This window comes from Salvelinus sp. IW2-2015, linkage group LG19 (genome assembly GCF_002910315.2).
Source record: "Salvelinus sp. IW2-2015 linkage group LG19, ASM291031v2, whole genome shotgun sequence".
Taxonomy (NCBI): domain Eukaryota; kingdom Metazoa; phylum Chordata; class Actinopteri; order Salmoniformes; family Salmonidae; genus Salvelinus; species Salvelinus sp. IW2-2015.
Window position 1 is genome coordinate 33,529,175 of NC_036859.1, and position 15,398 is coordinate 33,544,572.

The 15,398-nt window shown below is 43.4% G+C and overlaps 1 protein-coding gene across 1 annotated transcript; it reads left to right on the forward strand.

The window, feature by feature from the left end:
• Positions 1–3,181: 3,181 nt before the first annotated feature.
• LOC111979594 (calcium-activated potassium channel subunit beta-2) lies at positions 3,182–8,744 on the forward strand. The gene is made up of 5 exons (XM_024010190.2): positions 3,182–3,740; positions 5,061–5,189; positions 5,401–5,571; positions 5,962–6,157; positions 7,515–8,744. The coding sequence occupies exons 1-5, from the start codon at positions 3,730–3,732 to the stop codon at positions 7,797–7,799; spliced, it is 792 nt and encodes a 263-aa protein (XP_023865958.1). The 5' UTR covers positions 3,182–3,729; the 3' UTR covers positions 7,800–8,744.
• Positions 8,745–15,398: the final 6,654 nt, after the last annotated feature.

Sequence of the window (15,398 nt, forward strand, 5' to 3'; positions counted from 1 at the left end):
CAATATGATTGTATCGTCACCTCCCACAATATAAGAGACATGGAACCATTTACTCTTTGAGTWTTTCCCTGTGAAACCAGAGGTACATCTCCACTGCAGCTGCTTGTACTAAAGATTTTTCTATTATATAATTAAATAGTCTCTGATTTAATCTTTGGATCTAATTTTCCACAACAATGGTTAGTTGAATACTGTCTCCCATTTTCTCCAGTAAGYCCTGAAATTAATATATATATATAGATTACGGAGACGTAATTTATAGAGCGGCAAGTAAGGGTGCTCTCGAGCGGCTAGATGTTCTTTACCATTCGGCCATCAGATTTGCCACCAATGCTCCTTATAGGACACATCACTGCACTCTATACTCCTCTGTAAACTGGTCATCTCTGTATACCTGTTGCAAGAACCACTGGTTGATGCTTATTAATAAAACCCTATTTTCTGAGATATCTACTGCAGCCATCATCCTCCACATACAACATCCGTTCTGCCAGTCCCATTCTGTTGAAGGGCCCCAAAGCACACACATCCTTGGGCCGCTCCTCTTTTCAGTTCGCTGCAGCTAGCGACTGGAACGAGCTGCAACAAACACTCAAACGGAACAGTTTTATCTCCATCTCTTCATTCAAATACTCAATCATGGACACTCTTACTGACAGTTGTGGTTGGTTCGCCTGATGTAATATTGTCTCTACCTTCATGCCTTTGTGCTGTTGTCTGTGCCCAATAATGTTTGTACCATGATTTGTGCTGCTACCATGTTGTGCTGCTACCATGTTGTTGTCATGTGGTGTTGCTACTATGCTGTGTTGTCATGTGGTGCTGCCTTGCTATGTTGTTGTCTTAGGTCTCTCTTTATGTAGTGTTGTGGTGTCTCTCTTGTCGTGATGTGTGTTTTGTCGTATATTTTTTAGTTTTATCCCAGCCCCCGTCCCCGAAGGAGGCCTTTTGTCTTTTGGTAGGCCGTCATTGTAAATAAGAATTTGTTCTTAACTGACTTTCCTAGTTAAATAAAGGTTAAATATATATATATATATATACAGTACCAGTCAAAAGTTTGGACACACCTACACATTCAAGGATTTGTCTTTATTTTTACTATTTTCTACATTGTAGAATAGTGAAGACATCAACACTACGAAATAACACATATGGAATCATGTAACCAAAAAAGCGGTAAACAAATGTAATTCCTCAAAGTAGCCACCCTTTGCCTTGATGACAGCTTTGCACACGCTTAGCATTCTCTCAACCAGCTTCATGAGGTTGTCACCTGGAATGCATTTCAATTAACAGATGTGCCTTGTTAAAAGTTCATTTGTGGAATTTCTTTCCTTTCGATCATAGATACAATTTGGCTACATAGGCCTACAAACATTTACAATGAAGAGCAAAATCACAATAATCACAAGAATGGCTTCAGATCAAATTCTAAGTTGAGACCGAAGGGCGCAAGAGTCCTTAAATTAAAGATCTAGGCAGCCTCTCGTTTTAACAATAAATTGTCGAGGTCACCCCCTCTCCTAGGGAGGGTGACATGTTCGATGCCGATATAACGTAGGGACGAAATCGAGGGGTTTGCTTCCAAAAAGTGGGCCACAACTGGTAAGTCGAGTTTTTGCACCTAATGATGCTACGATGCTAACATCTGCTAATAATGTGTATGTGACCAATAAAATATGATTTGACTTGTCCYGAAGCTACTCCTRCGTTTTCTTGGATGTCTGCTTAGGGTTATTGTCCTGTTGGAAGATGGACTTTYGCCCCAGTCGGAGGTCCTGAACACTCTGGAGTAGGTTTTCATCAAGGATATCTCTGTAGTTTGCTCCTTTCATCTCTCTCGATCCTGACTAGTCTCCCAAACCCTGCCACTGAAAAACATCCCCACAGCATGATGCTCGCCCACCAGATGCTTCACCGTAGGTATGGTGCAAGTTTCCCCTTCCAGAACGTGACACCTGGCTTCAGCCAAAATCGTTGCAATCTTGGTTTTCATACAGACCAGAAATCTTGTTTCTCATAGGTCTGAGAGTCTTTCAGGTGCCTTTTGGCAAACTTCAAAGCGGGCTTTCATGTGCCTTTGTACTGAGGAGTGGCTTTGTGTCTGGTTCACTCTACATCATAAAGCCTGATTGGGTGGAGTACTGCAAAGTGGTTGTCCTTTTGGATAGTGTTCTCCCATCTTCAGGCCCTTCATCACGATTGCTCAGTTGGGCAGACGGCCCAGCTCACTGTTGTCTTGGACCTTCAATTGATGCAAGAAATTGTTTTTTGGTACCTTACCCAGATCGTGCCTTCGACACAATCCTGTCTCGGTGCTTTACGGACAATTCTTTGGAACTCATCGCTTGTTTTTTGGCTCACTGACAGTTTGTGGGACCTTATATAGACAGTGTGGCTTTCCCAATCATGTCCAATCAAATTGAATTTACCACAGGTGGAAGCTCCAATAAGTGTTAGTAACATCTCCGGTGATATGGAAACAGAATGCACCTGAGCTCAATTATCGAGTCTCATAGCAAGGGTCGGAATACTTATGTAAATAACTTATTTATGTTTTTTATCTTTAGGAAATGTGCAAAAATGTCTAAACATATTTTCACTTTGTTATTTTGGGGTATTGTGTGTAGATTGCTGATATTTTTATTTATTTAATAAATTTTAGAATAAAGCTGTAATGTAACAAATTGTGGRAAAAGTCAAGGGGTCTGAATACTTTCCAAAGGCACTGTATATAAAATAGGAAAATGCATTTTCACTGCTTAAATGAACTGTCTGTTTCCATTATACAATCTGTATAGTACCTGAGGCAGCCAGCGGAAAATACGGAGCGCAAGAGTTGGTAATGTTCTTTAGTTGCGMCGTGATTGGCTCAGTGTTCTGTCACTCATGGGGACACTACGTCACCGCAAAATCTGCAGGGAGAGCTCGAAAAATCAGKCCCCTTGGGTGCTGCCATAGAGTTACATTAGAAGTGCCCMTCCAAGAAGGCTCAAGGTCATTGGCCACAGACAAAACGACGTCAAATCACATTATATCTACCGTAGCTTTGATTGGACTGATCATGTCAACATCATACTTTCAAAATCTTAGCTAGCAAGTTAGACAAGCAGTCATCGTAATGAATCACGTCAACAATCTACATAACACTTTTTAAATATTTTTTTTTGCCCCACCAAGATTTACATGCTAAAATTCCCACTGCTAAAGAACATGGCCSTGGCTGCTGCCCAATTGAATATGCATGGGACTTTTAATGGCAGAAAGCTGTGTGCTATTGCGTGGAATGTTCAGTGACCATGATTCAGTCTGCCAGCCTTGGCAAGTTGTTGATGTTAAATGAGAGGACACAATGAGTTTGTGTTGACAGGGGTTGCATTCATATGGTTCGTGCTCCAGGAGCTACGTCTTTCATGACAAGTTCATCGACATTAACACCTTTTATCCATGCTCATTTATCATCCTGTCTCACCTTATTAACGTTTCTTTGTGTTGCAAAATGAGATGTTTGTTTAGCTGGTGGCGCTGCACCTGAATGTCCACTATATTAAAGGAACACTTCTGTCCTATTCAAGTCATTTGTTCTTCTTCCTGGTTATGGTGGATCACTACTACATACTTGTTGATGTCGTAGGATAAATACTTAGTCATTTCTTTTGAATTGTATAAACCAAATAATATTTTGTTAACAACTTGGCTTTCACACGTAGTGAATTTGACAGCAAAGTCATGCAACACAGGTAGGCTTTCTTTTGCTCCATCTCTATCTTTGAGCTTTCACACATAGTGAATTTGATGTCAAAGTTATGCAACACAGGTAGGCTTTCTGTCTTTTGCTCCATCTCTATCTTTGAGCTTTCACACATAGTGAATTTGATGTCAAAGTTATGCAACACAGGTAGGCTTTCTGCCTTTGAGTTGCACAACTATCTTGAAACAACAGTAGAGCATCTTTTAACATGTGTCTCTGTGATGGTACACAGCTATGTTTCAAACAGTAGTGTTCTAGTTCAGTGTTGTTTCCATGACACGAAAGTGGGCAAGAGTGGTCATAAGCGGGTTGACTGAAGATTTACGGTGAAGAAATACAATGAATTACCATCATTAATCTAAATGAATGTTATAGTTGACAATCTGTCATTGAGTATGATTCATGCCATTTCATTCCTTGATATATAATCTATGAAATCTGCTATGAGCAAAATGTATAAACTACTGGTTGATCTGTCTTCTGTACTATCTAGTAGTTGAAGATAACTTATGTAAAAAATTATCTTATGTAAGTAATGGCACAATATAATGGGTAGTTAACAGCATATTTAACAGGGTAGTTAACAGCATATTTTAACAAGGGTAGTTAACAGCATATTTAACAATGTAGTTAACAGGGTAGTTAACAGCATATTTAACAGCGTAGTTAACAGGGTAGTAAACAGCATATTTAACAGGGTGTTAAAAGGCTAGTTAACAGGTAGTTAACAGCGTAGTTAACAGGATAGTTAACAGCATATTTAACAGCGTAGTTAACAGGGTAGTTAACAGCATATTTAACAGGGTAGTTAACAGCATATTAACAGGGTAGTTAACAGGTTAGAGTAAGTTAACAGGGTATTTTCCCAAATTCGATCCTCAAATGTATTTTTAACACTACACAGCTGATTCAAATTATCAAAGCTTAAAGATTAGTTGATTATTTGAATCAGCCATGTAGTGCTAGGAAGAAGGAAAAAAATGCACCCCTTGGGGTCGCGAGGACCGAGTTTGGGAAACCCTGCAGTAGTATATCTCATTGCCAACTGTTCAGCAAGTTGAACTGTTGGGGATTGTCTGAGCACAAACAGGTATATAGAATAGAGCAGTGATTCCCAACCAGAGGTACTTAGCCTATCCACAGGCGGTACTCGAGAAGACTCATAAAACCATAGGCCTACTGGTAAAATGCACATGAGGGGGTACTTCAGGGGTACTCCGGTAAGAGCAAAATTCAGTTGGTGGTACAGTAACCACAAAAGGTTGGGAACCACTGGTCTAGAGTGATAACAGACTTTTATTTTGTGCAGGTCATTCCATCAGTCTTTCCGCACCGCTTCTTCTGTGAGAAGAGGAGGTCATGGGACATCTGGAAAGAGGTTATTTGTGACAGGTGCTAAAAGTGCGGGATGGGCAGCATCAGGAGGAGGACCGACGAGGTACACTGTCACTCTTAAAAACACTCTTTTAATCATTCATTTTAATATATGTTTTKCTGACATGCAGTGGGGGTTCCTCCAAGAAGGAAACAGATAATCTCCTGATTTAAATTGAGAAAAATGTCAACTGATTCAACAAAACWAAAAAATCCTCTTTGTAAAATGAGTTGAAATGGACTTGACCGCAACACTGGCCTGACCACTACCTCAGGTCCATCTACCAGAAATTCCGAGACGTTGACCTGATGGACAAGAAGAAGACGGTGACAGCTATGAAGGCTGGGGAGGACCGGGCTATTCTCCTAGGCCTGGGCATGGTCATTGCGTCGGCCATGATGTACTTTGTCCTGGGCATCACTGTACTGCKCTCCTATGCAGACAGGTACTGGACTATCCATCTGACAGTGGATTGTTTTGTGTGTATTTTGTACTTTTGGGTGGACTCTGCTTTCGCTCATTCTGAAAGACTGCAATTCAAACAATCTGCCTTTGTAGTGTTGAGTCGGGATGTTTGTTTGTCAGTCTTTTCTTTGTGCAAGTCACTGCACAGCATGCCACAGTATTATGGAGGGTWATCTGCGCCAATTCTAAAATGCAATGCTTAAATGCTAAATTGAAATGTGAAAATGACGCATCTACCTCTCTACCTGGTATTTTTACACCCCAACATCTTTCTGCAATTTTATTTGAATACAGATAAAAATCTATATTTACATGCCACTGTGTAAATCCTACAATAGCCTTTAATTATTACCTTAATCTCTCCATATAGTGTGTGGACAGAGAGGAGTGTCTGTATCGTGCTCAACTCCACCATCACAGCAGACATGAACTGCTCTTACAGCTGTGGCTCGGACTGCTGGAGAGGCTCCAAGTACCCCTGTCTGCAGGTCTACGTCAGTGTCAACACCACGGGCAGGGTCAGCCGCTTATCACACAATGAGGAGAGCTGGGACGCCAACTTTGAGGTGAACGGAGGGTCAGAATGGAGGTTGTGAAAGACTGGATAGCGTATGTTGACACGGGGCTTTGATATGCTGACCACACCGCGCGCCTTGAAAAATATATGTACACATTGTCACGCCCTGACCTTAGATATCTCTGTTTTTCTATATATTTTGGTTAGGTCAGGGTGTGACTAGGGTGGGTACGCTAGTTTTTGTATGTCTAGGGTTTTTGTATGTCTAGGGGTTTTTGTATGTCTATGTTGGCCTGATATGGTTCCCAATCAGAGACATCTATTTATCGTTGTCTCTGATTGGGGATCATATTTAGGTAGCCATTTTCCTCATTTGTGTTGTGGGATCTTGTTTTTGTATAGTTGCCTTGTGCACTGCAATACTGCACRTTTGTTAGATTCTTTGTTGTTTTGTTGTAAGTTTCACTATTAAAGAATGTGGAACTCTACGCAAGCTGCGCCTTGGTCTCCTTCCGACGACAAACGTGACACACATACATSTTATTCAATCATTTCATCTAAACTGCTTGCGTGTGTCAATGAGCGTCTGAGTAGCCAGGCGCTAAAATAGAACTTGGTTCTATTTTTGACGCTTGACACACTGCAAGTCCTACCTCTCCCATCTCTTCATTGGTTTTTAGGAGCATATAGCCATGTGGGTGATTGAAAGATGAACCAAGATCMACACTCCAGTCCAGTTGGTGGTGGTAATGCACCTTAAAGTTGGTTGCCAATTGCCATATAAAGTCCACAGAAGAAGAAGACTGATGGAGGAGAGATTACTAGAAAATAWCTAGGTTTCCCCTTTTATCTGTGAATTAATTGTCGGAGAAGAGAACACACGATTTTGAGTGATTTAAAATGGGTAAAAATTCTACAAAGATACAGAAAAAAAGGACCTTGTGCATTTCAGTTAAAATAACCATCCAGTGTTTATATCCCATGACAAATTAGCTAGCAACAGCAAGCTAGCTAGCTAAATGGCCCAGAATGTTTCATGTGTTTTGACCTGTTCCCAAATTAATATGGTTGGTTCAGAGTTCGTTTTGATATTTCAACCTGCGTGTTCTGATTTCATCTGGTGGGGATGGACAAAATCACACGCGGACGGACGCGCGTGCCCTGTCTAGCCAGCATGTGAGCTAGCAGGCCTGATTCTTCCTGTTCAGGTGGTCTGGGAAACTCCTAGCCCTATGCATGACTCATGATGCACTATGTACCTGTTTCTCTCAACAGGAACAAATGTTTATACAAATAAATATTTATGTTGAGTATCAAAGGATGCTTACTAAGCCTGTAGGTTAGGTATGCATGCTGAAAGCCCCCGAWCTAACATCAATGTCACCCACCCACTTTTCTATTTCCAGTGTTTCTACGTGCCAAAGTGCCAGAAGGACACCAATGCCATGCACCACATTATCGTGAACATCTCAGAGCGCCTGAAGCCGCACCACCAGGTCCCGTGCTACTACGACCCCAGCGACCAGCAGGAGAGTGCCCTCCTGACCCGACAGTACGGCCACAGTCCCGTCTTCCACTCGCTCTTCTGGCCMTCCTGTATGCTCACGGGGGGCACCGCCATCATCTTCATGGTCAAACTCACCCAGCACCTCTCCATTATGTGCGAGCAGGTTATCAAGATCGAAAGGTGAAGCTTGCTGGCGTGGCAGCTGAGAGCGTCAAACATGGCCGCCAGTCCGGACARATGATGACATGAAAGGGATTGTTTCAACCGAATGACCCTGTGACCTCTTGTAATGTMGCTCTCTCAGCGCTGAGAGATTTGGAACAGGTTGCTGGACTGGCTTCTGTTCTGAAACTGACATCTTGGAAAGCAGATAAATTAATGTACGACCCTTGTTGCYTGGAAAGCAACTTGCATGTTTTCTTACTGAATATGTAAGCTTGTTATATAAATTAACAGGCTATTTGAAAGTTATTCAATTATTCACCAACGCTGAACATGGGACTTTCACAGAAAGTTGGGTACAATCCTAAATGTTGAGTATTGGTGAGCACTTTATCTAACACAGATGACAATGCCAAGCTACATTTGTGCTGACGGAACGAGACAGAGAGTTCATTCTCCTAAATTGACCAATGTATTTGCTGAAGATAACTGTTCACGTCCTACTGTGTCAAAGTTAGAACCCTGTTTCAGTTCCTGTATGTTCACTATGAAGAGGGTTAAAGACCATTGTGGATATACTCGAACTAGGTCTAATGGGGTAAATGCTGAATGACACCATCAACATATTTTAGGGGTCAGTTATAGCTTATATTATTTATAGTAAATACCATTTTTTTGTTCAGTCTGTCATACAGAACTTGTGTGCTATGCAGCAACAACAAAAATCAGTGTCTTGTGTTGCTCTGATGACAACCCCAGGAAAGCTGCAAACTCCATTCTGTTTATTTGTAATACATTTTGCTCTGTATGCAACACATTGACCTCTCATGACATATACATGCACTTATGCCTTCCCATGGTGAGGCATAACAGAATGAAATAAATAATTTAATGGTGAATCAAATAATTGTTTACAAATTATGCAACTGTAATAAACCCTACATTCTTGTTCAGAAATTMTTTCCTTTGAGGGCATTTGGCATAACAGCCTTTGAGCCTTTCCTTGCTTGAGAAAGATGTCACACCTGGCTTTGCATAAGACTGGCTTTGGATAGAAATACACATTTTATGGCTGCATTAATCACATCTTTGATATTGTCGGTTTCACTGCTCTCCCTTGTCATGACACAYGTGTTGTTTGCTTGGCCAACTGCCCGCTTCCATCTCCCTTTTACAGCAATGGAACGCAGCAAATATTTTACAATCAAGCAAGGGGGTTTCCTTAAATTCGCCCCCCTTTACTGTCCACTTCATGACAATGTTCTTACCCCCTGACCAGAAGCAGCGTAGGCGGCCTATTCCATTTTAGATTGGGAGAGATAGCTATAAGGAGTGCCCAGTAGGTCTAATGGCTGTCAGACGGTTTCGGAAGATACATCTGCGTTTATGAAAATGGCGTCCCTTCAGAGGACAAGAACAAGATGTATGTCAGGAGAAGTGCAATATCATATGGAGACGTATACYTGGAATACAGMGGAGTAATGGAAGGAAAAAGAGAGGCAGAGGAGGTCGAAGAGAGAGAGGGAAGATGAGGGGGAGCTTGAATCGGGTTAAAATGGCTGAAAAAAGGGAGATCTGTTAAAGAAGAATGGCAGGAAGTGTAAGCAGAGGGAGCTGTATGCCGGATTGAAGACAGGAGGACAATTGGAAATGAGTGAGGGCAAAGTATTGGAGGTGGTAGGTGTGATGAAGTTCTCGGAGCCTGAGGATTGCACCGAGGGTCAGGATAAAKATGAGTCAGCGACGGTAGGAGGGTAAWTTTGTGAAAAGTGAACCCTTGCCTTCAKGCTGATCCATTTGTGGTTTCAGGGTGGGTGAAAACAGTTGGATGCTGAGGAATCGGTGAAGGTGATAGTTGTCTTGTGATAATTGTTTGTGTTTCTGCTGGTCAGAGGGAGCAGGTGCTCTGCGTTAAACGAATGGGGACAAAAGATGTGAATTGTTTTCTCTCAAGAAAAGGCCGCCATTGACAGGAGTGATTTCTGGGATAGCTGTAAATGCAGTGGTGTAAAGTACTTAAGTAGAAATACTTTAAAGTACTACTTAAGTCGTTTTTTGGGGTATCTTTACTTTACTATTTATATTTTTGACAACGTTTACTTTTACTTCACTACATTCCTAAAGAAAATTATGTACTTTTTACTCCATACATTTTCCCTGCCTCCCAAAATTACTCTTTACATGTTGAATGCTTAGCAGGACAGGAAAATTGTCTAATTCACACACTTATCAAGAGAACATCCCTGGTCATCCCTACTGCCTCTGATCTGACTGACTCACTAAACACATGCTTCCTTTGTAAATTATGTCTGASTGTTGGAGTGTGCCCCTGGCTATCCGTAAATAAAAAAACAAGACAATGGTGCCRTCTAGTTTGCTTAATATAAGGAATTTGAAATTATTTATACTTTTACTTTTGATACTTAACTATATTTTAGCAATTACATTTACTTTTGATACTTAAGTATATTTAAAGCCAAATACTTTTAGACTTTTACTCAAGTAGGATTTTACTGAGTGATTTTCACTTTTACTTGAGTCATTTTCTACTAAGGTATCTTTACTTTTACTCAGGTATGACAATTGGGTACTTTTTCCACCACTGGGTAAATGTGTATCAAGGCACAARGCGAGACCCAAATACAGACACAGGAGGCAGATGGTTGGAGTCTAACAATGTTTATTAATCCAAAGGGTTTGGCAAGAGAATGGTCATGGACAGGCAAAAAGGTCAAAACCAGATCAGAGTCCAGGAGGTACAGAGTGGCAGACAGGCTCGTGGTCAAGGCAGCCGGGTACAAAGTCCAGAAACAGGCAAGGGTCAAAACCGGGAGGACTAGAAAAAGGAGAATGCAAAAAGCAGGAGAACGGGAAAAATGCTGGTTGACTTGGAAACATACAAGACRAATTGGCACAGARAGACAGGAAACACAGGGATAAATACACTGGGGAAAATAAGTGACACCTGGAGAGGGTGGAGACAATCACAGGAACAGGTGAAACCTGKGCGCATACCTGGCTGACTGGGGTGTCGGCGGTGGAAATTGACGATGAGGGCCGGGTCCAAGATGTCTTTAGCAGGAACCCAGCACCTCTCCTCTGGGCCATAACCCTCCCAGTCAACCAGGTACTGGAAACCCCTGCCCCGTGGTCGAACCTTCAGTAGGCGTCTTACCGTATACGCTGGCTGGCCACCGATAATGGGATGGGCCTGGAGACAGAAGACAAAGGACAGTGAGACACAGGCTTAATCCTAGACACATGGAAGGTAGGGTGAATACGGAGGGTACGGGGTAACACAAGATGGACAGCAGTGGAACTCAGGACTCTGGAGATGGGAAAAGGACCAATGAACCGGGGAGACAGCTTGCGGGACTCTACCCGAAGGGGCAGATCCTGAGTTGAAAGCCATACCCTCTGCCCAATGCGGTAGCGGGAAGCTGGGGTCCGGCGACGGTCCGCTTGTCGACGATACCTGGAGTTGGTCTTGAGAATAGCCACCCTTGCTCTTCTCCAGGTATGTTGACAGCGGCGGACAAACATCTGGGCCGAGGGTACACTGTCACGCCTGCTCCCGCTCTTCCTCCCCCTCCCCCAGCCGGCTTGCCCAGCGCCTATTTCTCGGCCGGTTCGCCCAGGTGTGGCGCCGGGTGGCGGCCCTAGAAGGGGGAGGGGGGGGGGGTACTGTCACGCCTGCTCCCGCTTTTCCTCCCTCTGGCGCTCGAGGGCGCCAGACTCCTCAACATTATGCACTCGAGCCACCTTCAGTACGCACACCTGCCTTTCCCCGTCACACGCATCAGCGCTCATTGGACTCACGTGGACTCCATTACTTGTGTAATTTCCTTCCCTATATCTGTCTGTTTCCTAGCTCTGTTCCCTGCTTCGGGATTATTTGTCTCATGTCCGTGTTACCCGTGTTCCGACGCGGTTTCTGTCTTGTTTCCTTGTCTGTCCCTGAATAAATGTCTGACTCCCCGTACCTGCTTCTCCTGTCCGGCGTAGGTCCTTACAAAATGTGAAAGTTGACCAACTGAATGGGAAGATTCCTGGTGTTTGTGATGCCCGTCGTTTGGTGCGACGCAGAGAAACAGTGGGGGTGAAACAGAAGAGTCGTTGTCTGTTCTTTTGAGTTTTGATGTTGAGTCTTTGCTAAATGTCTTTGCTCGACAAAGTGATGTTAGGGTATATAAGTTATCATGTACGAGCTTTTGTGCCGAAAACATTATGTTGTTACAGGTGTCAAGCTGATGGGCATGTGGCAACAGTGKGTAGGATGGAGGTTCCTAGGTGTGATACAGAAGGGCATCAGACAAAGGAATGTGTAGCATTGGGGAAAGTAGTGGTATGTGGTAATTGTAGGGGTGAACATGGGGCTGGGGATCAGAAATGTCCGGTGTGAGAGAGGCAKGTTGAGGTTTCCAGGGTTAGAGTAGTGCGTTTATTTTTATTTATTTTATTTAACCTTTATTTACTAGGCAAGTCAGTTAAGAACAAATTSTTATTTACAATGACGGCCTACCAAATGACAAAAGGCCTTATGCGGGGACAGGGGCTGGGATAAAAAAAATAGGACAAAACACACATCATGACAAGAGAGACAAAACAACACTACATAAAGAGAGACCTAAGACGCAACATAGCAAGGCAGAAACCCATGACAACACAGGATGGTAGCAACACAACATGACAACAACATGGTAGCAACACAACATGGCAGCAGCACAACATGGTAGCAGCACAAAACATGGTACAAACATTATTGGGCACAGACAACAGCACAAAGGGTAAGAAGGTGAAGACAACGAAACATCACGCAAAGCAGCCACAACTGTCAGTAAGAGTGTCCATGATTGAATCTTTGACTAAAGAGATTGAGATGAAACTGTCCCATTTGAGTGTTTGTTSCAGCTCGTTCMAGTCRCTAGCTGCAGCGAACTGAAAAGACGAGTGACCCAGGGATGTGTGTGCTTTGTGGACCTTTAACAGAATGTGACTGGCAGAACRGGTGTTGTATGTGGAGGATGAGGGCTGCAGTAGATATCTCAGATAGGGGGGAGTGAGGCCTAAGAGGGTTTTATAAATAAGCATCAACCAGTGGGTCTTGCGATGGGTATACAGAGATAACCAGTGCAGTGATGTGTCCTATAAGGAACATTGGAGGCAAATCTGATGGCCAAATAGTATTTTTATTTATTTTTATTTAACCTTAGCGTTAACACTGGAGTGATAGATGTGCAGATGATGTAGTGCAAGTAGAGATACTGGGGTGCAAAAGAGCAAGAGGATAAATAACAATATGGGGATGAGGTAGTTGGGTGTGCTATTTACAGATTGGCTGTGTACAGATACACTGATCGGTATGCTGCTCTGACAGCTCATGCTTAAAGTTAGAGAGGGAGATATAAGACTCCAGCTTCAGTGATTTTTGCAATTTGTTCCAATCATTGGCAGCAGAGAACTGGAAGGAAAGGTGGCCAAAGGAAGTGTTGGCTTTGGGGATGACCAGTGAAATATACCTGCTGGAGTGTGTGCTACGGRTGGGTGTTGCTATGGTGACCAGTGAGCTGAGATAAGGCTGGGCTTTACCTAGCATAGACTTATAGATGCCCTGGAGCCAGTGGGTTTGGTGACGGATATGTAGTGAGAGCATACAGCCAACGAGAGCATACAGGTCGCAGTGGTGGGTAGTATATCGGGCTTTGGTGACAAAATGGATGGCAATCTGATAGACTGCATCCAGTTTGCTGAGTAGCGTGTTGGAGGCTATTTTGTAAATGACATCGCCGAAGTCAAGGATCGGTAGGATAGTCAGTTTTACGAGGGTATGTTTGGCAGCATGAGTGAAGGAGGATTTGTTGCAAAATAGGAAGCYGATTYTAGATTTAATTTTGGATTGGAGATGCTTAATGTGAGTCTGGAAGGAGAGTTTACAGTCTAACCAGACACCTAAGTATTTGYAGTTGTCCACATATTCTAAGTCAGAACCGTCCAGAGTAGTGATGCTAGTCGGGCGGGCGGTTGCGGGCAGCAATCAGTTGAAGAGCATGCACTTAGTTTTACTAGCATTTAAAATCAGTTGGAGGCCAAGGAAGGAGTGTTGTATGGCATTGAAGCTAGTTTGGAGGTTTGTTAGCACAGTGTCCAAAGAAGGGCCAGAAGTATACAGAAGGATGTCGTCTGCGTAGAGGTGGATCAGAGAATCACCAGCAGCAAGWGCGACATCATTGATATATACAGAGAAAAGAGTCGGCCCGAATTGAACCCTGTGGCCCCCCATAGAGACTGCCAGAGGTCCGGACAACAGGCCCTCCGATTTGACACACAGAACTCTATCTGAAGAGTAGTTGGTGAACCAGTCGAGGCAGTCATTTGAGAAGCCAAGGCTATTGAGTCTGCAGATAAGAATGCTGTGATTGACAGAGTCGAAAGCCTTGGCCAGGTCGATGAAGACGGCTGCACAGTACTGTCTTTTATCGATGGCGGTGATGATATTGTTTAGGACCTTGAGCGTGGCTGAGGTGCACCCATGACCAGCTTGGAAACCAGATTGCATAGTGGAGAAGGTACGGTGGGATTCGAAATGGTTGGTGATCTATTTGTTAACTTGGCTTTCAAAGATTTTAGAAAGGCAGGGCAGGATGGATATAGATCTATAACAGTTTGGGTCTAGAGTGTCTCCCTCTTTGAAGAGGAGGATGACCGCAGCAGCTTTCCAATCTTTGGGGTTCTCAGACAATACGAAACAGGCTAGTAATAGGGGTTGCAACAATTTCGGCGGATAATTTTAGAAAGAGGGTCCAGATTGTCGAGCCCAGCTGATCTGTAGGGATCGAAGGAGAAGTGGGGGGGGGGGGGGGCTTGGGCAAGTTGCTGCAGGGGGTGCTGAGCTGTTGGCCGGAGTAGGGGTAGCCAGGTGAAAGTAAACACATCTAGCCACTTGAGAGCACCCTTACCTGCCGATCTATAAATTACATCTCAGGGTTAGTTTGGCAGCTGGGGTGAAGGGGAGCGATTACGATAGTGGAAATCAAGTCTAGATTTAACTTTAGCCTGCAGCTTTGATATGTACTGAGAGAAGGACAGTGTACCGTCTAGCCATACTCCTAAGTACTTGTATGAGGTGACTACCTCAAGCTCTAAACCCTCACAGATAGTAATCACACCTGTGTGGAGAGGGGCATTCTTYTTATCAAACCACATGATCTCTGTTTTCGAGATGTTCAGAACAAGGTTAAGGGCAGAGAAAGTTTGTTGGAGGGGCCAGCTGAGTATAAGACTGTTWAATCTGCATATAGATGGATGARAGAGCTTCCTACTGCCTAAGCTATGATGTTGATGTAAATTGAGAAGAGCGTGGGGCCTAGGCTCGAGCCTTGGGGTACTCCCTTGGTGAAAGGCAGTGGCTGAGACAGCAGATGTTCTGACTTTATACACTGCACTCTTTGAGAGAGGTAGTTAGCAAACCAGGCCAAAGACCCTTGGATATAGTAATGGATATCATCTGTACTGCAGGAATGGAACGTAAGATGGAGAAAATTGAAGTTGTGGTGGCAGCTGCAGAGAGGTATTTGGGTGTATGAGATTTGACCTCTAAAGAGTTACAGGGTGTGTTGAGTGG